Raw genomic sequence first — 26513 nt, forward strand, 5'->3', positions numbered from 1 at the left:
ACAGCTCAGCCCCTCTCTTTACCCAAGTGTCCAGAACATATGGTCGCAGGTCTGGTGATACGATTACAAAATCGATCATCGACCTACGGCCTAGAGCGTCCTGGTGCCACGTGCACTTATGGACACTCTTATGTTCGAACAAGGTGTTCGTTATGGCCAAACTGTGATTAGCACAGAAGTCCAATAACAAAGCACCGCTCGGGTTCAGATCAGGGAGGCCGTTCCTCCCAATCACGCCCCTCCAGGTCTCGCTGTCATTACCCACGTGAGCATTGAAGTCTCCCAGCAGGACAACAGAGTCTCCAGGTGGAGCACCTTCCAGCACCCCCCCCCCCCCCCCCCCCCCCCCCCCCAGGGACTCTAAGAAGGCTGGGTACTCCGAACTGCCACTCGGCGCATAAGCGCAGATGACAGTCAGGACCCGTTCCCCGACCCTAAGGCGCAGGGAACAAACCCTCTCGTCCACCGGGAAAAACCCCAACGTACCGGCAGCAAGCCGAGGGGATATTAGAATACCCACCCCAGCCCGCCGCCTCTCACCAGGGGCAACTCCAGACTGAGACAGAGTCCAGCCCCTCTCCAGGAGACTGGTTCCAGAGCCCAAGCCGTGCGTAGAGGTGAGCCCGACTATATCTAGCCGGTACCTCTCAACCTCACGCACTAACTCAGGCTCCTTCCCCACCAGAGAGGTGGCATTCCATGTCCCTATTGCCAGTCTTGGCAGCCGGGGGTCAGTCCGCCAGGGCCTCCGCTCCTGGCCGCCACCCGGCACACAATGCACCCGACCCCTATGGCGCCTCCTGCGGGTGGTGGGCCTGCAGGAGGATGGGCCCATGTCTCCTCTTCGGGCTGTGCCCGGCCGGGCCCCATTGACTAAGGCCCGGCCACCAGACGCTCGCCCTCGGGCACCCTCCCCGGGCCTGGCTCCAGGGCGGGGCCCCGGTAACCCTATCCCGGGCAGCGTAAACTGTTCCCTCGGTGTTTTTTTCATAAGGGTCTTTTGAATCGCTCTTTGTCTGGTCCCTCACCCAGGACCAATTTGCCATGGGAGACCCTACCAGGGGGCAAAAGCCCCCAGACAACATAGCCCCTGGGATCCCTGGGACACACAAACCCCTCCACCACGATAAGGTTGCGATTCACGGAGGAGAAAAAAATGTTCTTGTGTTTTCCATAAAGTGTATGTAAATATCTGGTTTAAACTGTGAATATACTGCTGTGTGTTGAAATTCCTCTTGTTTTGCATAGAAATATACTGAACAACACACAAAGCATAATATATAAAATAACATCTACCTGAGTTTTTTCTTTGAAAGAAGCACCTTATGTCCATTCTTGTATATCAGTACATTACTGAAACCGATTTATTTAGTCGTGGAGGGAAACAACTGAAAATATGAAATAAACACACATGTAAGCTAAGACTCTCTAAAGAAACAGCATTGTTGTTGTTCAGCTTTTCATTTTGCCATTTGTTGATTCACTTAAAGAACAAGTAATGTAATATGGGTCAAGTGATCAGTTTGATATCAATCTTTCGTGATACACCGTCATATTTACATTATTTGTACAGTACGAATGATTTGCTTTGGTACCTGGTCAAACTTAAGCTCTCCTCTGTCTGCCTGGCTGCGTTTCTCCAACAGCGTACTCGCAGGCAGCAGCTGCCCCCGCCCCCTCGCTCAGTCGCTTAGGCTAAGTTCACACTGCAGGTCTTAATGCTCAATTCCGATTTTTTGATCAAATCCGATTTTTTGTCTGCTTGTTCACACAATCAAATCCGATTTTTTTTACCCTATGGGACCCATATCCGATCATGGTATGACAGTGTGAACGGCACAAATCCGATATTTTCAAATCCGATCTGGGTCACTTTCGTATGTGGTACTGAATCCGAACATATCCGATGTTTCAGAAAGCGACTGCTGTGTGAACGGTCATGTAGCATTAAATCTGTCTTTTAAGTCACTGACACAAGACAGACGCCAATTATCAGCGACAGAGAAGCGCCCGAGAAGACATCGCGAACGCTTCCTGGCCAGTAAAACTGCTGGGAAGACAACGTTGGAGAAACGTTAACATTTTATTTGTATTGCATAATCTGCAGATTCTGACTATCCTTTGAAGCACCGCTCCTCTCTTAAACAGCAATAAGGATAATTATTAGGTTATCTGCATTATTATGTAAATAACAAAATAACTTAAAGCAAAAATTGGGAAACGTAAAGTCCGAAGTCTTTATATTAAGGGCCATCAGTCAAACAATATTGTTTGCTCTGGGTCTAAACAGCGCGTTGTGTGCGATATCTTCTTTTGCGCATTTGAGCGTTCACACTAGAGCGCGTTTGCTGTCGCATTTTATTTGTAGTGTGGACAAGCAGACAAAAATCGGATTTGATCAAAAAATCGGAATTGAGCATTAAGACCTGCAGTGTGAACATAGCCTTAGTGTCTGAGCTGGTTTATACCAATATTAGGGGGGATTTACGCACAGTCGTAAATTCCCACAGTGCACTATGTGCTTCGAATATTGTGTGTAGTTTTTGTTTTATACAGTGCTGTTTGTGAGACAAGACAATGACCCCACCCTCATACTCATACTATATCCATTTTGCATGCATTCAAACTTTGCATTACTGCATGCTTAAAGTAAGCAAGTAGTCAAAGTTTAACAAACCAGTCTGCAAGGTATTTTAATTTCATAGTACAAACAGGAGCATGAAAGAAATGAAAAAAGATATTTAAAAATAATGTAATGCTTTGCAAATTATTATTAAAGTGCTAGTCATTCACATTACTCAGTGTTTTAAATATAAGTGAAGAACATAGACTTATGAAGTGAAAAAATAAATAGTAGACACAGTGACTGTATGTTTGTAAGTTTTCTCCCCAACAAACACAACAATGTCAACGAAACGTTTTACACCATCAAACGCACCTGCGGTAGCACCCAAAGGCAGAGGACGATGTTATTTCTTTCTTTTTTTTTTATTAGTAAAATTAACATACAGACAAAATGCACCATATATTGCACATTCAGAAAATAAACATTCCTTACATATTAGCAACTTTCATACAAAGGGAAAAAAAACAAAGATGGGGTCACATAATTTAACAGATTAACTCACTAAATCAAAATCTTCCACAAAGGAAACAAAAAAAGCAGCCTTTTTCTTTTTAACTAAAGTCAAAGATTTAACCAACAGGTTTAAGTCGTTTTTCCAGTACACTAGCGTTGGTTTGGTCTTAAAAAAATGACATTTATGTATAAATTGTTTGCACAAAATTAATAACACATTAACACCATAATTAGCTTTCTTTTCTTTCAAAAACACTCCAAACATTATCATATTTAATGTAAATGGGGTAATTTGAATCCCACTTGAATAAAGCCAGGTATGAAAATACAACCAAAATATTTGTATATAATTGCACAAAAAGAATAGATGGTCCAAATCCTCCTCTTCTGTTTCACAAAATACACAATTACCAGTTTCTATTTTGAATCTATATCACCAAGGAGTCTATTTGTCGGGTAAATTTTATTCAAAATTTTAAATTGGACTTCTTTCCCTTTAGGAGGGATAGGGAAGGTGATATAATCAGTTCTTATTTTTTCAATTTCTTCCCTTTGGAAATCTTTTAATATGTAATTACATCTAAGTAAATTTGGAGAATAAAGACTCCTTAATGAAGATCTTAGAAACTTATTATTGCATTTAACATCACAAAATCGAATATCATCTATATATAATTGCCTTAACTTGGGGGAGATGTCAGAATATATGATATCATTTACCACTATGTTTTTGAGTGACAATGGAATGGATTTTATAACCCGATTAAATTTACTTTTAGAACATTGGATATTAAACTTTTGGCAAAAATCTTGATGTCCTAGAACATGTCCTTCCTCATCTACAAAATGGGCAATTGCCCAAACAGCTTTTGATAACCAATCTTGAATAAAAATAGATTTTCTGTTCATCAGTATATATCTATTGTTCCAAATTGGGCTATTATGTGGAGTGAAATTATGTTTAAATAACATTTTCCAATAAAGAAGGACCTGTTTATGGAATTCAGAGAGTTTAACAGGTAGTTTAGTCATTTCAAAGTCACATCTTAGGAGAAAATCGATACCCCCCAATGTGTTAAAGACCGTACTTGGTATAAAAAACCAAATGGAGTGTGGATCATTTAGGAAGGATTTTAACCATTTAAGTTTGCAGAGGACAATGCTATTGCTAACCATCGCACAAAATGTTGAACTTCTGGACATGAGGTAGAAGTTACCGTATTTTTTGGATTATGAGGCACATTTAGCGAAACAAAATCCCGTGTTCAGTGTTTAAACTAGAGAGAAAAGCATGAAAATGTCCATGCCTGTCTGAGAAAAGTGTATAAACTGTGTAGGGAGGGGTTTTACAGCCTTAAAACATCTATAATAATTGTAAAAAAAAAAAAAAAAAGGTTGGCTACTTCGTGGATTTCACCTATCACGGGTTATTTTTAGAAAGTAACTCCCGTGATAAACAAGGGACCGCTGTAAAGCTCTTTGTTGGACTGGTGCGAAGGGCCTGTGGTGCTCATGGTCAGTGTTAGGTTACATCAAGTGTAGCAAGTACTGAATTTGAAGTTAACCTAATGACGCTTGGAATAATTAACCGAATTCTAACTTTAGTGTAGAGGATAGACATCAGTGAAGCTTGTGAAACTGTTTACATCTTGTTGAATCCAGTTGTGTAAATCCACAAAGAGTTGCAGGTCAGCTGATCACAGTCTATACACGAAGACAACCTACTGGAGCTCACATTAGAAATTACAGACTTGTGATTCTTTTCCTTATGCTGAGCCACTACACATAAATTACGGTTACTCCTGACTGTCCCATTTTACTGTTTAGGTGTGGAGGCAAAGTCACCCTCTACAATGTAGGCAACAAAATCGTTATTTTTAAAAACAACAGAATGAAGCTGTCATGGGAATTAGAATTTAGATTGGAATAGTATTTGCCTTCTCTTGTACTAATATTGTTTTATATTATATTAATGTAGGACAAGGTTCAGATACCTTTTTACAAAAATGGTTATTAGAATTTTCCTTAAAGGAGTTCCTTCATACATTTCCAAGCCTGTACTTTTTCCACTTAACCGTTACTGCAATCCTGTTATTCTTTATATGCAGTTTTTATGTCTCAGTGACCACTGAACTTAAACAACATATCTGCCCGTATAGCTGCCCAGAGGCATTTCAAGGTGGCTACAAAGTGCTGGGGATTATTTTGTTTTTCTTCTTCTCTTCAGCTCTCAGAGGCACATGTCGACATTGTGCCTGTGTCTCTTTCAAGTCAGCCCAAAGTTTCACCACCTGCTTGGGGCTTCGCTTGTGGATCACTAAGATGGTGTGGTACGAACACGGGTCTTTCCCTTCATTTTTGGGGAAGTCAAACATGAGGAAGGCATGGTTGTGCGTGGGGAAGGCATTGAGCCGAACCATGCACATCCCTACGTACACGTCATCGATGGGGAACAGGTGAACTCTTTTAGAAATTAAGTGCAGACGTCTGGTCAACTGACCCGAGTACACCAACCCTCCCCCGCCTGCATATGCGGGGTATAACCCTTTGTAGAAGCTGTGTGGGATAAAGTACTTTGAGATGTTGACTCGGTTGGGTGAAGCTGCTCCTATGACGTCCCCAAACATGAAGTTGTTCTTCTTCACATGCGGCTTCTCCATCTGGATCTGGAGGTAGGTTATCAGTTTTGGTGTGTTGACAAAGATGTCATCATCTCCTTTGAAGACAAAGTGGGTCTGCTTGCAAGAGTGTGAGAACCAGCTCCAGAAGAGCACATCCTTCAAGGTGAGATTGAAAAATGTATCCTCAAAGTCCCACTGTAGAATATCTCCATAGAGCTCACTCTCCAACTTGAGTAACTCAGACACATCCACACCCGGTTCTTTGGTGTTTTGCTTGCCCAGCAGGAACACCCTGCGGACATAGGCTCCACCATTATCTCTGCCACTGCCATTTATCTTCTGTCCTGCCACCCATCCCATCTGGCCCCAGGTCTGCCGAATAGCCTGTCGGTTGTTGAAGTTATCCAGTGTTGTTTTGATGGCGAAGAGAATCAGAGGGTCCTCCCGCTCGTCTTTTCCCATAGCTCCAGATTCTCCACCTGGCTGGAGGAGAACCGGGTAGTCTCTTGTCTGCATGTTCCTGGTGAAGTCTTGCACCTGTTGTGGTAGCTCGTCAACATTATATGTCATGTTGTTGAGTCTGCGAACTGAAGAGAAACTCTTCTTCAGCAGGAAATCATCAAAGCTGATATTCTTCATTAATCCCTTGGCTTTGTGGGGGTGCAGGATGGGGTTAAATTGGCGGTCAACGACCAGCTGGAGCTGGTTCCAAAAAGCCTTTTTCTGACGTTGGTTCTCCCAGAAAGTTTTAGGGAGTGAGGCGAAGGTCTTATTTCTTAAAATTCCATTGGCCACAAAATGAGAACTCTTTGGCATGATTTCACTCGCTGGTGCTGTCATGCTCATACACACCGTGAGACCAACATAGACAAAGAGCAGGGCCAGGAAGATGCAAGGCGTGCACACACAGATTAACACCCTGCGCCAGCGAAAGTAACACCATGCCATTCAGCTGCAAATACACAAACACCAAGTTACTCTGAAGAAATCTGACATCTGACAATTTCTGAGTTTCAAAATATAAAACAATTATTAAATGTACAATGGCAAATTTATGTGTATCTGGATCGAGAGGCAAAGCTCTGCAGAGAAATGAAGTGAAGAAGCATGGAAGATTTGCAAAAGAGAGATGAACTAAGACCATATGTAACAGTGATCTCACAAACGAGTGCGTAAAATAGATTTTAGCTGAGTTCTTTTTGATCACATGATGATTAACAGCCAGTATAATTGGCTCATTTGGCATGTAAGCATTGAGATGCAAAGCAATTTTTTTCTGGTCATTTCAAAGCCATGCGCAATCTTGACTCCACCAATCAAAAACCATGTGCTTTGATTCAAATTCAGTAGTGTGGTTTTTAGCAGATAATTATCACAAGTTCAAAAGGAACGTTTATTTAGAGTTAAATTTAGTCATACTTTGAGGTATGAAAAAGAGTTAAGCACATTTTTATTAGCAGATAAACAAACGCAGTCTACAAATTCCTTGTGTTAACAAGAAACTGAAAAGATGATGTCATTTTAAAAAATTTACCTTCTTAGGTCTAAATCAGTGACAGCCCAAACTTCACTATTCGTAACTCTAACTCCTATTCTGACCCTAGCCAATAAGAATATGTCATTTTTGGCTTTTATTATATTGTTTTCCCAGTGAGGGTAGAAAGAAAATCATCATTTTAACCAACAAGCATAAAAAAATCACAGTTTTTCTAAAATCTCTGTTTTGGTTTCTTCCCAAATATAGGGGTTAGGGTTACCATGTATAATGACTTCAACCCTAAAAGGTTTAATGAAGCTGTTGATGTCAGCAGTTTTCTTTGCTTACCTGTTTTTAATGAAGACTTTCTATTTACTGAATAATCACCTAGTTTTTGTTATCTAGTTGAGGAGCGTTGTCCAGCACAGTTTTGTCTCATTTAGTCTGAGTAAACTCTCTACTCAAGAATTAAAGATAAAATAGAGTGAGACAGTCTATCAGGAAGGTTTTCCTCTGTAGCTGAAGCTCCTCCTTTGAGCCCTCTGGCTGAGGAGGCTCCTTCGGGTTCTGCCGAGCAGCATGGATACACCCACTTGTGAAACAAAGAGAAATTCCACCCACAAACAATGGGAAACACATCAATGTGTTTCATAAGAAATGAAGACAATACAAAACTAATAACATTTATCAATGACTCAGCTGTTGGTGTCACTACCCCAGAATCACAGAGAAAATACCATGTAAAACATATCAGTGTGGGTATGAAACTTCACTAGTTCATTCAGTTCATCTTGTGCACATGAATAACCAGACATCAGTTTGGAAACAGAACTTCCTTCTGTGCCGCCCTACCCTATCACCTGGTAATCTTTTCATGGGCAGATTCCTGTGATCCGCACACCTATCAGGTCAGACAAGAACTCTTATTAAAAACGGTTGCATTTAAATAATGTGGTGTGTCTGCAATCCTGACACTAAGGTGTTACAACAGCTGTCATGGAAAACAAGTGTGAATCAGCTTGGCTAAGACAACAATCACCAACCAATCTTACCTAAACACTCCCTCCTCAGTGTTTGTAGCAGTTTGGAGGCATAAACTGTGGCTCCTCTCTGTCTTACATCCCTACATGTACATAGTAGCACATTATGCATATAATGTGCTACTATGATGGGATGTTTTCTGTTTCTTTGTATGAAAATGTGTGCCATCAACATGAATCTGAATCAAAATACCTGTTTATCTGAACATCCCAGCCAGGCTCACAGCTCTTAAGCCAAAGAGCTCACAAATCAAGGTTGTTTTGTTATATTCTAGATAATATTCTTATAAAGAGTGCATATTTTCCTTTTTATTCCTTCCCTTGTTATCTCTGATCCAGTAGAAACCTCTGCAGGATTGTGATACATTGTGCCTCAAGTATTTGAAGTATTTAGGCAAAGTCTTACAAACAGTTTCAGCTACAGCTAAGAGTACAAATAGTTGTAAATGTGTGCTGTATGTTAGTGTTAGGACCCTTTGGTCCCCAGTAAGTAACTTTTGGTTCCCGGCTTCCAAACGTTTCAGAAACCTAGCTTGTTCTCGATCAATTGTAAATTAGATAATAATGGACATTATTAGTTGTTCATGTCAGAATGTGGGCTGTGAATAGTGTCGGCATACCTGATTAGTTAAAAACTGAGAGCTTAAATACACAATAATCATCTGATATTCTGGTAACAGACTGAAGATGTGATTGTTTAGCTCCTTGCTCCTTTAGAACAGTTAAACTTTTAGTAGTAATGAAAACTTTCCTTACTATTACAGTTGTGGATGCACGTGGTTAAGGTTTCAAAGAATGTGGTCAGTGTTTGTGTGTAAGTAATCCCTGTGAGTTGAAAGGTCCAACTGCTCCAAACCCTGTTTCCAGCTATTTTCTTTCCTGCTCTAGGCTTCAGATGACCTGAGTGGATATGCTTCTGATCATCTCAAACCTTCTGCTTGTTAAAGAGGCAATCACGCAGTATTTCAGTTACAAAGATGACAGGACTGTTTCAAAAATGGTAGGAATAAAGTTTTATTTTTCATATGAAGGGGTGTTTTGGATTTTTCTTCTTTTACAAGTAGTATGTTTTTGATAAAACTTGCAAAAAATCTTCTAGCATATTCCAAGAATGATGGACATGAAGAGAAGGGGATTTATTGCTGAATGTTAAAATGAGGACACGTTTTTTATTTCATTTTATTATTGTTATTATTTTTTTCACCGAGTGGAAAAAAAAGATTTGCTTGCTGCTTTTTCCATGCACCCAACTACCAGTATCACTAGGACATGCAGGGGATTTGGGGTTGAGAGGAGGGGAGGAAGATGAGGAGTAGGAGGAGGAAAAAGTAGGTTGGTAGGTAAAAAAGACAAACTGCTTGACAAACAAACATGAGAGGGGCTGTGTGAGTGTGTCTGTGTATGCACGGTTTTGTGTGTCTGTGTGCTCAGTGTGTGTGCTTCATTGTGGATATGGATGTACGTGCGTGAGAGAAGTACGTGTGTTCGTAAAAAAGGTGGGTGGGAAGCGCGGGGGAGGGGTGGGGTGGGGTCGAGGAGAAAGAGGGTGGGGTTGTCAACAATTCGACTAGCTCTAGAAGCACACTATCCCCACTTGCAGTAATTTCAAATCGTTTGCAAATCCCAGATTGATTACAGTGATAGTAAGACAAAACTAGCCAGACCACTGGGCCGTGAACCCAAATTGTATTTTCATATCATACGATTCCCCCTAAATCTGAGGGGATAATTTCTATATCTGTGATCCATGCATTGCCTGTGTGGGGGAAAAAGAAAGAAAACAAAACTCTACATATTGGAAATGAAGTCTAGTCGGGACACATTGTATCTAACACAGTATCATTTTCCTCAGTGAACTTCAAAGGGTCTCTCTAAGGGTCTCAGAACCTGATGTACATCTGCAGTGGAAGAGTTTCTGACATGATCGGACTACTGGTAGTGTGCTGTTTGGTTTTACTCACTGGACTTAACTTTGTCTGCTAGTTGCTTCTGTAAGAGGGCGAGGAAGACGTGACGGTGAGGTTGCGATGTGGTGGGTGGAAGGAGCAGACGGAGACACACATAACAGATCATTCAGTCAGTCAGTGTGACCAAGCAAATAAAGTTCAGTTGATAAAAGATATAGGAATGCAAATCAAGGATGCAGTAATCAGGATTATCATATACAACCGTGTGAGCTAACTAAAAGGGTAGGATCAGCCTCGGAAACTCTCTTCCCAGCAATGTGAACCCGCACGTGGTGCTTCTTCCCGATCGGAGCAGCACCGTCACTAGTGTGGCAAAATGTGCGCCCACGTAGCTTTCGGTGGGATATCCTTTTTTAAAAAGAAAACAAACAAACTTTTTTAACAGGAAAAAGAGCAAAAATGGGAAACCCAGAGGGAGATCCACCTTTCAGTGGTGGGGGCAGAATTCCAAGGTTACGCCCCTGCATCAGAGCGCAAACAGATGCCGTCTCTGCACAACTTCATCTTTTTAACACGGCTACACACATGCTCACTTAAACGCACACATAACTTCTTGAAGTTAAAGAAAAAAGTAACTGAATCCGCCTACTGATTCCAAAAGTTTAATCAAACGCGTTGTTTACCGTCCTTTAGCCACAAGTAAGCGCGAGAAACCTGATAGATGGCGAAAAGAAGGAGTGAGGGGATGTCGATCTGACCTGCGAACTGAACTGTGACTGAGATGACGTGCGTTCTCTGCTTTGAGTCTTTTTGGCTGTGATGTGATGGGGAAGTCCTGAGACACAGTGCGGCTCTAAGCTGCTGGCATAGGAAACGAGCGGGCTAGGCAGTCCACGGGAGGCCAGAGTCAGGCTGGATTACAACTGGATTGGTTAGGTTCGGTTTGGATCGGCAGCTCCCTGGCCAATGACTGCTCACGGAGGGAGGTTCTTACAGTGCAATGGAGCTTCTGGCAGCGTGAGGATCGGTGGAGAGGAGCGTGACAGTCAAACAACAGAGATCACACCCTCCAAGGTGAACAGAGGCGCCAACCGAATGAGGCTTCATGAGGCGTGCAGAATGGATACAGGCACGCACGCACAGACACACACATACAGTACACGCACACTACAACCACCACCAATGTCATGGCAGCACCCTGAATACCTACACGAGGAATCTGGAGTCACTTTCCCTCGACAACTCCCCAACGTTCCTGCTTTTACAGAAATAACAAGAAATGACTGACAGGCAGCGAACGAGGACATAAATGACCGATGTGTGTTCATCCGAGGAAACTACCCTACACATCTTGGTTGCGTCAGTGACTAAATGTCCCTGTGAAACGAGCGCATCGCGTGGGTCATACTCATGTAAACAGACACCTTTTACACAGGAGGAATCAATATTGCATGATGACATAATCAGATCACAGTTCAAAAAGAGGAAGATCCCAAATCAGAGAAACAAACCAAAGCAAAAGGAAGGAAGAGGGTTGGTCTCTATAAAAACGAGGAGTCTTTATAAGAAAGGCTACAAAAACTCAATGGGACCTCCGACTTCAGCATACAGCAAAAGGCACCACAATATTATTCTATTTATCTAACTTGTGAAAAAATTGGCACGTAATTCTCTTATTTTTTTCATCTCTCATAATGCTGTAAATCAAAAAACTTTACATATAAATATCCCCTCCCCCCATTATAAAAAAAGTCTTTGCTGTTAGCTAGTAGACAATTTTTGCTGAAATGAAAATAAATATTTCATTTGTTTAGAATATCTGTCTGTTATACAAAATAAAAATATTTCTCCTAGGTGCAGGTCTCTAGTCCACGGGTTGTGTGTAAGAGGAAGGGGAGTGTGTGAGGTGGAGAGGGCGGGAGGTGGCGGGGGTGTAATGGTGGGCGTCGGAGGGAGGTTAAGTCTTAAAGGGGCATGTTGTCAGCCTTGGAGCGCTGCGACTGGGAGCCGCGGCTCTGCCCGTTGCTGCGCGTCCCTGGCCGACTCAGCCCGCGGTGAGTCCGTGTGTCTGCACCGGATGACGAACGGAAACCCGGGACATTTAGAGGCGGGTCCATGTTCATGTTCTGCATACTGAGGAAAGGCGTGCTCTCCCCGTGAGCGTCCTCTTCCTCCTCGTCCTCTTCCTCCTCTTCTGACTGGCTGAAGCTCTGTGAGCTGTAGTCCCGTAAACCCGCCGAGCGCTGTGAGATATGTCCGTTGAGTCGGTTGCGTCGCGGGCGACGCCGGCTTCTGATGGGTTCCCGTGAAGAGGCGTACTCCTGTGTCGTCTCATAAGCCTCGTCATCAGGGAGCCGGTAGGGGCTGGACGGTAGACTTCCTGTGCTCTCTGTCAGGTAGGGTCGTCGAGGACGTCGGGGTTGCCTGTATAAACTTCCATCCTGAAACAGAGAAAACAGATTTCTTAGAATGGCTGAACAAATTTATTGACCTACTGGTGTGTTGGTCTGCCTATGCATACAAAGAGAAGGAGGTCCTGCTGTGAAGCCTTCAACTGAGCACACTTCACCATGTATATCAAGAGACTGCATGCTCACATGGTAGCAGCTTGCCAATCACAAGGTGGATTTGGCCTAAAACTTACACTTCAATATCCTCCCAATTTACTCACCTGGGGACCATAATTTACAACATTAAGCATTAAGTTAATGTTGTATTTTACAAGATGTAATTTTAGCAACTGAGATCATAAAGCTATAAGAAAGTTGTTTAATGATGTCATAAATAAGGGAAGATGAAGCCCCTTTTTCTTTGTACACTTCTGTTTGTAACCAGTCACCCCCTGCTGGTGATTAGAAAAAAAATACAGGTTTAAGGCACTTCAGGCCCTTTGGCTTTCAATCCAGTTCAGTTAATATAGCACAAAATCACAATAACAGCTGCCTCGAGGAATTTTATATTGTAAGGTAAAGACCATACAATATTATAAGGAAAACCCCAACAATCAGCAGGGCCCCTTTGAGGAAGCACTTGGTGACAGTGGGAAGAAAAAACTCCCTTTTAACCAAAGCCAGGCTCAGCCATCTTCTATGTCAAAGCCATCTGTTTATCACATCAATCTTTTGGTGACTTTTGGACATTAGGCAGCAGTTACTGTTTGTGATGCTAGTTTTGTGATGCTATTCTGTCCGTGCCACAGCAAAAACCATTATATTTCACAATAACCCCACAGAAGGTTGAATGCGGCTTCACGAGCCTTGGCTCGGCTTTGTTGTCAGCAGTATCGGTGCACAGAAAGTAAAGAAAGACACCTCTGTACAGCCTGTATTCAAACACATGCTGTAGGGAGAGACTATGTTAGTCATGGTGGCTTGTTTACTTCTGGTAAATCAATTATACATATGGTTTGTGCTGAACATGCAAACATTATAAGGAAAATGAACTTTGGGACCGTGAATGCCCACACAGAGACTGCAGGTTACATGCTAAGTTCTTCTTATAACTAGAGATGGCACAATACCACTTTTTTATGTCCGATACCGATACCGATATCATAAATTTGGATATCTGCCGATACCGATATGAATCCGATATAGTGTGTTTTTTAATCAACAAAACGTTTTTTTTAATATCTTGCTGCATTTTGTATAAGTTTATACTCAAGTTTAAATAAATAACAACACTAAAGCTATTCTGTTATACCTGTATGTAAAAAATACACTGCGTCCAAAATATGTCATAGTTCAGCAACACTGATCAATCTAATAAAGTTAAACCTGCTCCATCCTCCCTATTCTGGTATTTTAAAGAGTACTTAGAAGAAATTTTAAGCAACCTAACTAATAGGGTTGCAAACTCCCAGCAAAAAAAAAAATACCACCCTCCACCTCATGATGCTTAATCGATGTAATCAAATTTAATTTGATGCAGGGGGAAAATGCACAAAAATAAATTATTTTTCAAGAATAATTAAATAGATTCAACATCTTTCTTCAACAAAATTGCAGACTGCACAGATGGTATCTTCCCAAAGGAAAAAGTACTACATACAGCTTACTAGGGTATATTAGACTTAACAGTTACTATATACAGTAATGGACTTCTATATATTTTACACAAGATTAAAACTTTGGGTGTAAGAGTCAGATAATTATTTATTAAAAACTAGACATTTTAAATGAGAATAAGAAAGAAAAGTATGTCTTTGTACCCCCTTTTCCCTGTTCATGCCCTATCGGCCCCCCTGGCTAAACTTTGCTAGATCCGCCCCTGCACAATTACCAGCCGTCAGCTACGTAGAAAAAGATCCTGGTGTAGAAAGTAATATTAAATAAATTCTAACAACAGCTTATCAAGCTTAAACGTGCTGCTGTTGTTCAGCCGCTGGTTTCCTCTTTCTGGTGAGAAGTGGGCCAAAAACTAAGAAGAGAGACGGACTCCCGACAGAAAAGCCGATCAGCTGATCATTAAGCAGTTTCAGATTGAAGCAGCAGGAGAGAGAGAGAGAGAGGCAGTCGCTCCATATATCTGTTGTTAAGCTTAACGTGGGAACGCTTTACAGACATTCAGAGATGAACTTACACACTTGCTTTACTTCTCTCTGGGAAAACTTCCTCATAGATGAAATGCTGGTTTGCTAGCAAGGCTACAAATACACACAGCCGCTCTATCACGTGATGCACACTGCTGCTACGTGCTACGGCTATGAGCCGAGTTACGCCGCGTAGCAAGTTTTGTGAGGTGCTTTTTTGATATTTAATGGATCGGATTACATTTTTTATTTCTCGCCGATATCCGATCCAGTAATTTGGGTCAGTATCGGACCGATACCGATACGTAATATCGGATCGGTCCATCTCTACTTATAACTAACAGATTTTTTTTTAAAATAAAGAATTTTTTATATGTTCAATAACAGTAAAGCTGGGGGGAACAGACATGTGCTTTTGATATAGGCTATATATTGTATATAGGCTTACGTACATCGGGGCACCGTAACAGCGGTTGGTCATCGTCTCTGTGGTAGGCGGCAGCAGCAGGTGGAAGGGAGAGGGCGTGGCTTGTGTTGGGCGAGGTGATCTGAAAAGTGGGAACCTGGGGAGGCAGCGGGGGGTAGTGGAACTCCACTGGAGACAGGCGTGCTGGCGTGGTCAGTGCAGACACATACCTGGATGAGGTTAGAAAAACACAAAAAATAACCACAACTGTGTGCATTTTTACCTCTAACAGATGCTCATATCTGGTGAACACAATGTTCTCACTTTAACAATGCACTTAGTAAGTGTGCACTCCTGCATTATTGAGGCGCTCAGCCGCACCATCGGCTTAATCATGATATTTTGAAAGAGGTCACACATCTGTCTGTTCCCTAAAAAGCACCATAACACACACAAAAACCAACCCTCATTCTGATCTGTAAGTCTTTGAACTATGGAAGGAAAAAACTTCAAACAGAAACAACAGAAGCAACCAACTGGCTCAGGTTCACCTTTTCCCCCCTATTAAGTGCCAACAAACCTGCTTAGTCAATCAAAAGAGTATAAAAGACATTACTGCTCATGTTCATTCACTCCAACAAGAACTGAATGACTCCTGCCGCTCACTGAATTCAGCTTTACTTGTGCATCCGTGTCCCATATTCTGAAATACTACTTATTTATTATTATGCAGTATTAACATCCATCCATTCATTTTCTTCCAACCAAATGAAGGTCATGGGGAAGCTTGAGCCTACTTCAGCTGTGATAGGGAGAGAAATGAGGTCCACCCTGGACTGGTCACCAGTCTATAGCAGAGCTAAAGCTGGTTTTATGGTCGAGCAGAGGTAGTGTGCTCGCTGTCCGCTCTAGTCCAGAGATAAGCCCATCTGTCTGAAGTGAGCTCTGTTGTCAGATAGAGGCAGTGTACAAAGGCTACGTTCACACTGCAGGCGAAAGCCCATCAAATCCGATTTTTTTGACCCTATGCGACCCATATCCGATCATGGTATGACAGTGTGAACGGCACAAATCCGATATTTTCAAATCCGATCTGGGTCACTTTCGTATGTGGTACTGAATCCGATACATATCCGATGTTTTAGAAAGCGACTGCTGTTTGAATGGTCATGTCGCATTAAATCCGTCTTTTACGTCACTGACACAAGACAGACGCCAATTATCAGCTCCGGAGAAGCGCCCAAGAAGACATCGCGAACGCTTCCTGGCCATCCAGTGTAGATGTCAGTGAAACTGTTGGGAAGACAACGTGAACATTTTATTTGTACTGTATAATCTGCAGATTCTGACAGAAATCTGCAACTATCCTTTGAAGCACCACTCCTCTCTAAAACAGCAATAAGGATAATTATTAGGTTATCTACATTATTATGTAAATAACAAAATAACTTAAAGCAAAAATTGGGAAACGTAAAGTCCGAAGTCTTTATATTAAGGGCCATCGGTCAAACAATATTGTTCGCTCTGGGTCTACAGAGCGCGTTGTGTGTGACATCTTCTTTTGCGCATGCAGGCACTTTGAGCGTTCACACTAGAGAGCGCTTGCTGTCACATTTTATTTGTAGTGTGGACAAGCAGACAAAAAAATCGGATTTGATCAAAAAATCGGAATTGAGCATCAAGACCTGCAGTGTGAACGTAGCCTAAGTGTGTGGTATGACGAGCCTTGGGCCACTCTTGCGTGTACTGTTGTTGATCCATGAGCCAGACGTGGAGGAGAGAAGTTATAAAATGCAAAGAGCTGAAGTGCAACTTTAGTGTTAAATACAATGAGAAGTGTCACTGCAGCCTCAGTCTGTGCTTTTCATGTTGTAGTTTTTGATCTTTGAACTTTTTTCAGGGTTCTCCTGTTCCGATGAACTCTGCTGTCGCCCCGTTTCTCTTCTCTTTACAAAGTCATGGGTGAAAAAAAATAAATAAAAGATGTCACACCTGTGTATCAAAACTAGGTGAGTAGAATCACCTAAACAACAACAAACTAATAATAATAATAATAATAATAATAATAATAATAATAATAATAATAATACTAGAATTTAATTTAATTGCCTTCACCACCGCTATATCTTTTTACACATTATTATTAACAGTGTCTGGGTGATATAGTTCTTTAAAAGACTAAAAAAAAAAAAAAGTCCTAGCAATTAATTGCCACTTGGTGTCGCCAGAGAGTAAAGGGCCCACTGTAGCAAGAAGCACAGCCCAGCAAAAGTGTTTAAGAGCCACTGAGCAAGTTCCTTCTCCCTCCAAACCACAGTGCCCACAATTTCCACTTTCTCTACCTGTCACTGTGAGGTGAGTCTCTTAGAGAATCGTAGGAGTCCCCGTACTGCATTCCCGGTCCCGACGCATCCGTACAGCCCCAGTGGGCGGCCCTCCTCGCCATGCATGCTGGGCTGCTGCACTTACTGGTTCCCACAGAGCTGGAGAGCCCACCTGACTGGCAGTCTGAGTTCATACTCTCTGTTCGCTCCATGCTCCACGTGTGCTCCTCGTGTCTGCAGGACGAGTTTAGAAGGTTATGACAGCAGCGGGAGGAAGGGGATACAAAGGGAGACTGAAGTTAGTACACTGATCCCACTGACATTCAACAGTCACCTGTGTTAAGCATGAAAACAGAGCATCAGGACTCGTTTGTGTTGTGTTCAAGGTGGTTAAAGCTACCCCGTGTAGCTGCTGTACTTTGTTGTGCAGATATGTGCTTGCCGTGTACTGAAAGCTATTCATAGCAGATGGAGTGGATGTTTTTACAGTGATCTAAAAGGCATGCCAAGCTAGGCCAAAGCAGCAGCCAGTACCACAGATAAGGGGCACGGGGTATGCCCAGTGGCTGTGATTGCAGTTAGAGCTCAGTTAATGAGTTATTACTCTGCCCTCTGGTGGTGAAGTGACTAATCAATCTGCAACTATGGAGAATCTTTTCTGTTTTAGCTGCAATTTGCTTAGTTAGCTCTAGCAATATAAGGTCACACAGACAGTTTATATTGTATTTTATATACCTGTATTATATTCAGGAAATTATTTATTTTAAATACCCAAACTTTGACACTTAAATCATTCAACCACTAAAACTCATTTTTCTGTTAAGTAGGAACAATTGCATATATCTGTAATTTGGTATCTTAATCTTAAAATTAAAATGTGCTTCTCCTCATTTACTGTAAAACAGTCAATCTTGAAATTCATGGATAACAACAATAATTCTATCTTAGCATTAAAGTGATCATGTCGATTAAAGAGCTTGCACAAACTGGTGGATCAACCATTACAGAAAAAATGATTCTGGTAATTAACCAATAATGTTAAATTAGTGCAACTGCGGCATGAACCTTACACTCGATGGTGTTCTATTAAATTTGTTATGCACTGTAAAGTACATACGACAGCCCCCAGTGGATTTCCCAGATGTAGTAGTCACAGACCAATAATAATCCGATTATTTTGACTGAGGGTTGAATTGTGTGAACATTGTTTTAGTATGCTGCCCACCTTTATCTGTTTGGTGTTTACAAGAATTTCTGCAACAGCTCAAAGATAAAATGTGCTCCAACTGGACAAAGACTAAGGATTAGCAGAGACATGTTCTTTTTCTTGGATTATGTGTCCATCCTGACTGCAGTGTGTGGATGTACCTGGAGGCATGTGAGGCAGTGGTAGAGTGGTGGGAGCGGGTCGACATTCGACTGCCTGCATAGTTGCCTGCACCCTCGGCTCCGTGGCTGATCACGCACTCGGTCGTAGGGACGCTCTTGGAGATGTACTGAAAAAATAAAACATAAAAGGCGTTTGATTACTTTGTTACCTTCAAATCAAAACAAAAAAAAACATATGGACAGGGAATTTTAAATGTAACTACATCAGGGCGTTCTGCTCTTTCCTCTTCACTGTTTTCAGCTTTACGTTTATGCTGACTCATGCCTATTGTATCTCCACCAAGATGCTAGGTGTTTTCTGCCCTCTCTTTAACACGTAGCTAGCTGCGTGACACCAAAATTTCCCCATGTAGTCAGTGAATCACCGTTTTACTCACATAAACACTTTGCTGAAGGCAGACCTTAACTCAAGTTTTAAATCGAAGTCACGAAGCTAAAAAAAACTCCAGCAGGAACATGAACCAGCTGAGTCTCTGTTGGTTTCTGAACATCCAGTCCTCCTGTCCTTTTCCTCTTTGGTCGGTCATTAGCATTAATGAATATGTGAGGGTTTTCTGGACATCTTGACACCAAATCCTATTTCTGGGATGGGTATATTTAATTAAAAGCACTGATATGTCTGGTTTTATTTTAATAAATGCTGTGGGGCTTTGATATAGTGGATTTTTATGCTATATCAGATCAGTAGCTATGCTTGTAAATTAATTGCTGTTGAATCGCACAGCAAAAAGTCAAATGAAATCAATTTGTTACAGTTGCAAACACTCTGGTTTCAACTTAAGCTTAAACAGCTTCTCTGAAAGTAATGATGATTTGCAAAAACAAACTAAAATTAGGGCTCCACTCAGCTGAGTGTTATTATTGTTTGGACTCACGTCAACCATGGGGATCTCCTCAGGACCAGGGCCAGGATGATTTGGCCCATTAGCCAACATGCGGTTTGGCTGCTCCACACACTGATTCTGGTTTTGGTGTAGGTGACTCTGCATCTTCTTCCTCTGCTTCCTGGACGGGTGGTGATGATGAAGGAACAATAAGAGATCTACCAAACCGATATCCTCTCTTACTACTGAATTCAAAATATGTGAGGGGACGTGGTAGAACATGATTAAATAGCATTTAGCTGGCAAAATGTGAATTATATGTATTTATATATTACTATTGTACTTACAGTCAGTGTAAGATGCCTGCACTAAAGCGTTTTTTTGGTCTATAAGATGGTAGCAGTTTCAAGATGCCTTCCTCCAATCATGTTATTTAGATGACAATGTTCAAATATGGTACTGTGCAAAAGTCTAAGCAGTTTAGTCATTTAAAAAAAATAGATTTGAGCAAATGTTCTCCAAGCTTTCTCGTGGTTTTTCAAAGTTTTTCTTCAAACATTGGCTGCTTTTTCATTTATTTTTGTTTCCACCTAACAGAGAACTTAGCAAAAAACTAACTTTAAATTGTATCTCTACGCTCTTTGTTACAAACAGGCTGTCACATAACAAAATCATGTTCCTATTTCTTTAGTTGAATCTATGCAAAAGATCAAGTCTGACCAATTTAAAATAATCTTTTTCACCAAAAACTTAATTTTAATACATCTGTTTGCTAAAAAAGTGTCCATGAAAAATTTGAGGAAACTAGACAAGTAAAGGGCAAAACACAAAATAGCAAGCCTAAAACAACATCTATAGTATGAACAGTATGTGAAAGTCACGTCCTTAAGAAACAGGCCCTTCACCATTCAGAAACGGTCTCAGTGGAAGACTTGCTGTCAAGAAGCCATTAAGGAAGGAAAACAGGGTGAAACGGATAAAGTCCGAAAATTACACAAGAGCTGGACTGAGGATCAGTGGCAACAGGTGTGATGGAATCATGAAGCCAAACTTGAAACTTTTGGTTCAAATGATTGTCAAATGTATCCTATATGGAAGAGGTCAGTAGAGCGGGACGACAGTGAGTGTCTGGAGTTATCTGTAAAACACGGTGGAGGCTCTGTCTTAGTGTCGGCTGCATTTCAGTCGGTGGTGTTGAGAATCATGTCATAACTGCTGGAAGTATGACACAGAAAATTAGCGTCAGATTTTCATCCATTATGCAATACCATTGGGAAATCATCTGATTAGAAATGGCTTCATTTTTCCACATGATAATGATCCTGAATAGACTGCAGGTATAGTAAAAGCATAGTGGATAAAAAACACACAATGAAACACTGTCAGGCATGGATTGGCCTCTCCAGAGCCCAGACCTCAACTTTACTGAAGCAGTGTGGGACCATCTTGACAGAGAATGTAGCAAAAGTCAGAAACATCCAAAGAAGAGCTTTGAATGTCCTTCAAGAAGCTTGGAGAACTATTCCTGAAGACTACTTAACCTCTTAAGCCCCAAGCCTACCTGATCTCCTACCTTTTGCCCCCGTATCAGGGGGCGTTGGGGCTTAAGAGGTTAAAGTAAGGTGGTAATATCAAATATTGACTTTTAAGCGCATTGGGATTTCTTTTTGTCTTATGCACTGCATTTACGTTTAATTTTGCAAATGTTTTAGAAAATCGCAGCACTTATTTTTCCTAGCAGAATACAGTGGTTTGAGATTTTTGCACAGTACAAATTTTTCACAAATAAAGATGCAGCTTCTTTTTTTCTTTAAATAGAGCACTCTAATAACGTCTTAATTAATAATATTTGAGTTCCAGAGGACAATTTCTGCAGAACAAATGCTTTCAGTCAAAGTTACTTAACATGCATGCAATATAAGGCTTCTGATTGTAATAGAGTACTTTTAGGTCTTTGTAATGGCACTTTTGCTTTTAACTTAAGGGTTAATTAAAAGGTTTTCAGTCTTTTGTATACGGTAGAATCGTTTCTTTTTGCTTCAAAGACATACTTTGTTTTGCAGTAGGCCACCACACAAACGATGCCAACCACTAACAACGCCACACAGATGCCTGTGATCGTCAGCACCCGCCTCTGGTAGAGCTCCTCAGCCTCTGTGGATGCAAATATGCAAACACATACACACACATTCACACGCACATTTTACCATACCAAAAATACACACGCACACACACACACACACACACACACACACACACACACACACACACACACACACATACAGCATGAGCACTATCCCATCTATGGAAACTAAAGAAACTGTTGTCCTCACTCTGATCTGCTGTCATCGTGTCCCTGTGCTGTCTCTGTTCTATCAAATCACATGCCTTGGACTTTTAACGTTCTTGCAGTCACACAGTACTACACAACAAAGAGGAGTAATTATACAGTCTCATAACTATCATGAGGAAAAGCTGAGATGTAAACCTACAACCTGGCACAGACTTCCTGCTGTCTTAAACAAGTTTGTAATGGCCATGGGGATGTAATGCCACAGATGGCACTGGAAAAGATCTGATGTCATGCCTGTATGAATGGAGTCACACGAGACAAGTTGTCAAGATGGGGGGGAAAAAAATCAGGGTTAACACCACAGCGGCCCGAGAACCAGATGAAAGTTTGGTAATCACATAGCTCGCCATCAGCATCACAAACACAGGATTTTTTGAATTAAAACAAGTTGACACCAGATTGACTGTTTTGCTGCCTCCTGGTGGTGTGACCTATTACAGCCCAACAGCGATGTCACAATTTACCACCTTAACCTTAAGTTGAAGCTAAAAAGCGAAACATTTTTATCAAAGAAAAGGGTTTAAATAGCACCAATGGTGTTATGGTGTTTATTTTGTTATTTTACATTTTTACAATAATCTAATTCATAGCTCATATTCTTGGGAAAAACTGTGAACGACTATACTGTTTCTTTAACGTGCAAATCTCCTGCAAGAGTTCTTGTACATTGGGAAACTAACCAATTTCGATTTAAACGGACTCAACAGTACAGGCGTGGAAGTCCCCGTGGATCACATTAAACTTTATTTAGTTCATAACACAATATGGTGATGGCGCGTGAATCCTGTAGTGTATCCAATTCAGATTCTGGGGGCTGCTGCGGCGTAACACTCTGTGTCAGAACGAAAAGCACAAAACACAGTGCAACAAATAAACGGAATGTGAGAGGGAAGAGAGAAGGAATAAAAGCAGTAAAAGCAAAGTGGTGAAAAAGGAGGAAGCAGAAGGAAATACACAGAGGGAAAGGAAAGAGGCTGCAAGGGGAGCAGGGGCGTGTCCAGGAAAAAGGCCCAGGAGAAGAAAGAGGCCTGCGGGAACCAAAGACTGACCTGACTTTGTCCCCTTATCAACTAACTGGATTATCGAGGTCACTGCATTGTTAGTTACGGCCAAATTAACAGTAACTAACGGTAACTTTTTGTTTTCGTCAACCTAAATCAGTGTCAGTGTGCCCCAGGGCAGCTGTGGCTACAATGTAGCTGGCCATCACCAGTGTGTGAATGTGTGTTTGAATGAGTGTAGATGTAGTGTAAAGCGCTTTGTGGTCCTTAGGGACTAAGTAAAGCGCTATACAAATACAGGCCATTTACCATTAAAATCTTCTGCAACACAAATATTTGTTTGTTCAAATGAGTTTCTTCTCAGTTTACATTAAAACTAATGCCGTTCAGTGGTGCCCGAAACCTATCATTAAACCTGCCAAACAAAACAAAACAAAAACTCTAGACACGCCACTGAAAAGAAGGGAAAGGGGGGAGGGAGGGCACAAGGAGAGTCTCTAAATAAAGGGCCTCTGTAGGGATTGACGAGCCTACGAGAGCCTTGGCCCGGCATTGTGTGTGTGTCACAGGGTACTGATACAGAAAGGCAAAAGGAAATGGGAAGGCAAGCTCGCTGGCACGGTGGGGCCAGCAGCGATCGTGATTTAGGACAGGCAAGCTCTTGACTCTGACACTGAGTCAATCAAGGGCATAATAATAAGGACAGACTATATAGTCAGGCTTTTTTTGCTGGCTTTTGGCAGTGCTTTGCAAAAATGCTCGCAGCTTGCATGTTTTTGTTCGAGGGGCCGCTGAAACCAATATGCACACTGCCAAAGCCCGGCGGACGAGCCAGTTACTTGTATTTATCAATGATGCAAAACATTCGCTGATTTTTCTTTTGGAGCAAAGAGGCAGCTTTTTGCTTTTCTGATATGGTGTCCAGATAAACAGTTTGGAGTTGTATCAGGAGCCCCTTACACTGAGTTTGAATGCACCTCTGCACGTTCTCTTATTATTTTATCCCTTCCCAATGAATTTGTCTCTTTCTCTAGTGTTGTTAGACCAAAAAAAGAAGAGTGCATGCAAAGACGGGAGGTTAGGTGTCTTAAAACCAAGTTAGTGGGCAGGAGAAAAAGAAGGACAGGTTGTGAGAGACCCAGTTGTTGGTTTTAGAGAGAAGATGGCACAATAATGTGTGACTGTGAGAGGATCTTGCCACATCCTTTAAGCACAGCAAAATGAATAATAATGTTCCATACCCATAAATTCAATTCTGAGAAGCTCTGCCAGCGCAGAAAGTTGTCGTGGTAAAAAGAAAGAGACACATAGGGTCAGGTGTAATGTCCACTTTGGAGCAGATATATTATTTCCATGTCCTGCATATGCTGAACCAGGATATAAGTTAATTATAGAGTGACTGACACGCGTACCGTCTAGTAACAGACAGACAACTCAGACAGCCTCAGCTCTGTGATCCCCAGAAATGACAGGAAAAACTAAACAAAAAAAGAAAAACCCAAACAAACAAAACCAAAAAACAGGCAGAAATCAAACACGAAGGGAGAAAATGAACCAAAAGCAGAAGGAAAGAGAAACAGCAGGCAGGAAAAGGCATGCAGAGAAAGACTGACAAAGACAGCAAGACAAGAAGCCACATCACTTACTGCTATATTTACTAGACCTCATTTCTGGAGTAAACAACATTGGACAGAAACAAAATCAAAAAGGACAAAAAATAAGACAAAAAAGTAAAGAAAACAAACGATAAAAGCAGTGAGTTTTTCTCCAACATAAAAACACAATACAGTTGATGAGGCCGACACAACAAATGGGGGTGGGTGCTGTAACTCATTCGCCTAATGGCAACTGTGTGCCTTTGTACTGATTACAGCATACCTTCTGTATAACGCTGCTCTTAGAGACTCTCATAGGATTTACAGAGAGATCATCTCAGCATTCCCAATATTTCTGGCCTCACATGCATTACTGGCCAGAACAGTCCACCCTAACTTTTAACTTCTGTAACCTTGAGCACTGTGTGTTAATACCGCTAGAAAATGACACAAATTGATTTAAAACAGCAGAGGGTGTTCCTTCACCGTCACAGTGCAAAAGAAAACACAGACAGACTTCAGCATGAACACAAGGCTTGATGGTGGGGTCAAAAATAAGCACACGTTAAAACCTGTTCTTGCTTTAAATGTGACATTATTCAGTATAGAAACTTCAGCAATAGACAAACAGAAACAAAAGCACAACATGAACGTGAAGCAACACTGTATAACCCCTGGAAACAAGAAGTTTTATCTCGGTGTGATTGCTTGGGCAGCTACAAGAAAGAGCTTGTTTGTTTCTGTACAAAAGAAACCAGGTGCTAACTTTAAAACTGTTCATTCTTTAAGCAGAGATCTCATCCCATTAATTATGTGCCTGTGCCAATATTGGCCGACTGTGTTTCGCTATTACTGCCCATGCAATCACAGGAGAATGACCAAACACATTTCTTTCATCCCTCTGATTTAAACAAGTGTTCAACATTTTGGGAAATCCACATATTTGACTTCCTGTGCAAGTGGGTTTGGTTATGTGGAAACTGGTCGTGTTTTTAATATGTTTTGATTGCTGATTGGAGCAAAAATGCTAACGATCGGAGAGAAGGGGACAACACAGTCCTGTCTCTCCAGGAAGACATTCGGAGCGTTGCGCTCGGTTGTCACAAATGAAAAATGAGAGCAGGGGAACAGGAGTTTCGCAAGTTACATCCCACCCAGCAAAAACCTCTTTGAATAGACACTGAAAAGACAACCCTGACAGACGTCTAAACAACGCTGATATTTGGTTCAAAAGGAAAAGGTGAAAAGTCGTATTCTTAGGTTGCTGAAAAGACATCTGTTTGGACATCAGTCTGAATTTGTAGTGAACTCCTCTGAAAATGCATAATTTAACCCAGAACCTTCTTGCTGTCAGTAAACACTGAATTTATTAGCCCACCTCTTATGAAAACAGGGAAAAACAGCCAAAAATGATAATACTATTTATTAGGAAAATAACAAACTAAATTTGTGTTTGGGGCTGCACACTGTGTGTTCAGAAGTGTAGGTAATTTACTCTAAGTAAAAATAACCAAATAACCAAAAATATTAATGCGTTTTATATTTTTTCTGATTTTTTTAACAGTAAATTTGAAAATTCAGAGCTAAAAGCAAAATTTATATTTTAGTATTAAAAATATAACTTCGATCAAAGTGCTTAACCATCAGTGCTTAAGCAAAAACTTACCTTCGGTGGCGCTCTAATAAATTTGTACGGTACATGCACTGTATGAACATAACTTGCCTTGAAGGTAATGCAATACGCAGATAATCACTCAGTGGGCAGGCTGGTGAAAATATGTGGAATTCAAGTCTATGTAAATACGACCTTTCACCTTTTATTCTTCACCTAAATTTAGACTTACAGTCATCGAAAAACAGTCATTTGGTTCTTGTTAGATTTTAAAATTAGGTAAATATAAGCTCAGATGAACAACAACACGTGGCATATTAGACTGTGTTATTATTTACTTAACAAAATCTAAGA

General features: G+C 41.2%; 2 protein-coding genes across 3 annotated transcripts in view; both read right to left on the minus strand.

Annotated features, from left to right (window-relative positions):
- Window positions 1–1384: 1384 nt before the first annotated feature.
- On the minus strand, window positions 1385–7634 carry LOC146524223 (N-acetyllactosaminide beta-1,3-N-acetylglucosaminyltransferase 2). Its single transcript, XM_085172783.1, has 2 exons — window positions 7526–7634; window positions 1385–6652 (listed from the first exon to the last, which is right to left on the minus strand). The coding sequence occupies exon 2, from the start codon at window positions 6646–6648 to the stop codon at window positions 5263–5265; it is 1386 nt and encodes a 461-aa protein (XP_085028909.1). The 5' UTR covers window positions 6649–6652; window positions 7526–7634; the 3' UTR covers window positions 1385–5262.
- Window positions 7635–9743: 2109 nt separating this feature from the next.
- nrg2b (neuregulin 2b) overlaps window positions 9744–26513 on the minus strand; it is a 71257-nt gene continuing 54487 nt past the window's right edge. Inside the window, exons 6-12 of one of the 2 annotated variants that reach the window (XM_085172730.1) lie at window positions 24194–24217; window positions 21650–21752; window positions 19650–19779; window positions 18754–18881; window positions 17404–17619; window positions 15108–15291; window positions 9744–12565 (exon numbers count right to left, since the gene is read on the minus strand). In XM_085172730.1, the coding sequence (XP_085028856.1) occupies window positions 12089–12565; window positions 15108–15291; window positions 17404–17619; window positions 18754–18881; window positions 19650–19779; window positions 21650–21752; window positions 24194–24217 (1262 nt within the window). In that variant the 3' untranslated portion in view covers window positions 9744–12088. The remainder of the gene's footprint in view (window positions 12566–15107; window positions 15292–17403; window positions 17620–18753; window positions 18882–19649; window positions 19780–21649; window positions 21753–24193; window positions 24218–26513) is intronic. The other variant, XM_085172735.1, reaches the window with a different exon arrangement.

Source organism: Neolamprologus multifasciatus, chromosome 2 (assembly GCF_963576455.1).
Source record: "Neolamprologus multifasciatus chromosome 2, fNeoMul1.2, whole genome shotgun sequence".
NCBI classification, from domain to species: Eukaryota; Metazoa; Chordata; class Actinopteri; order Cichliformes; family Cichlidae; genus Neolamprologus; species Neolamprologus multifasciatus.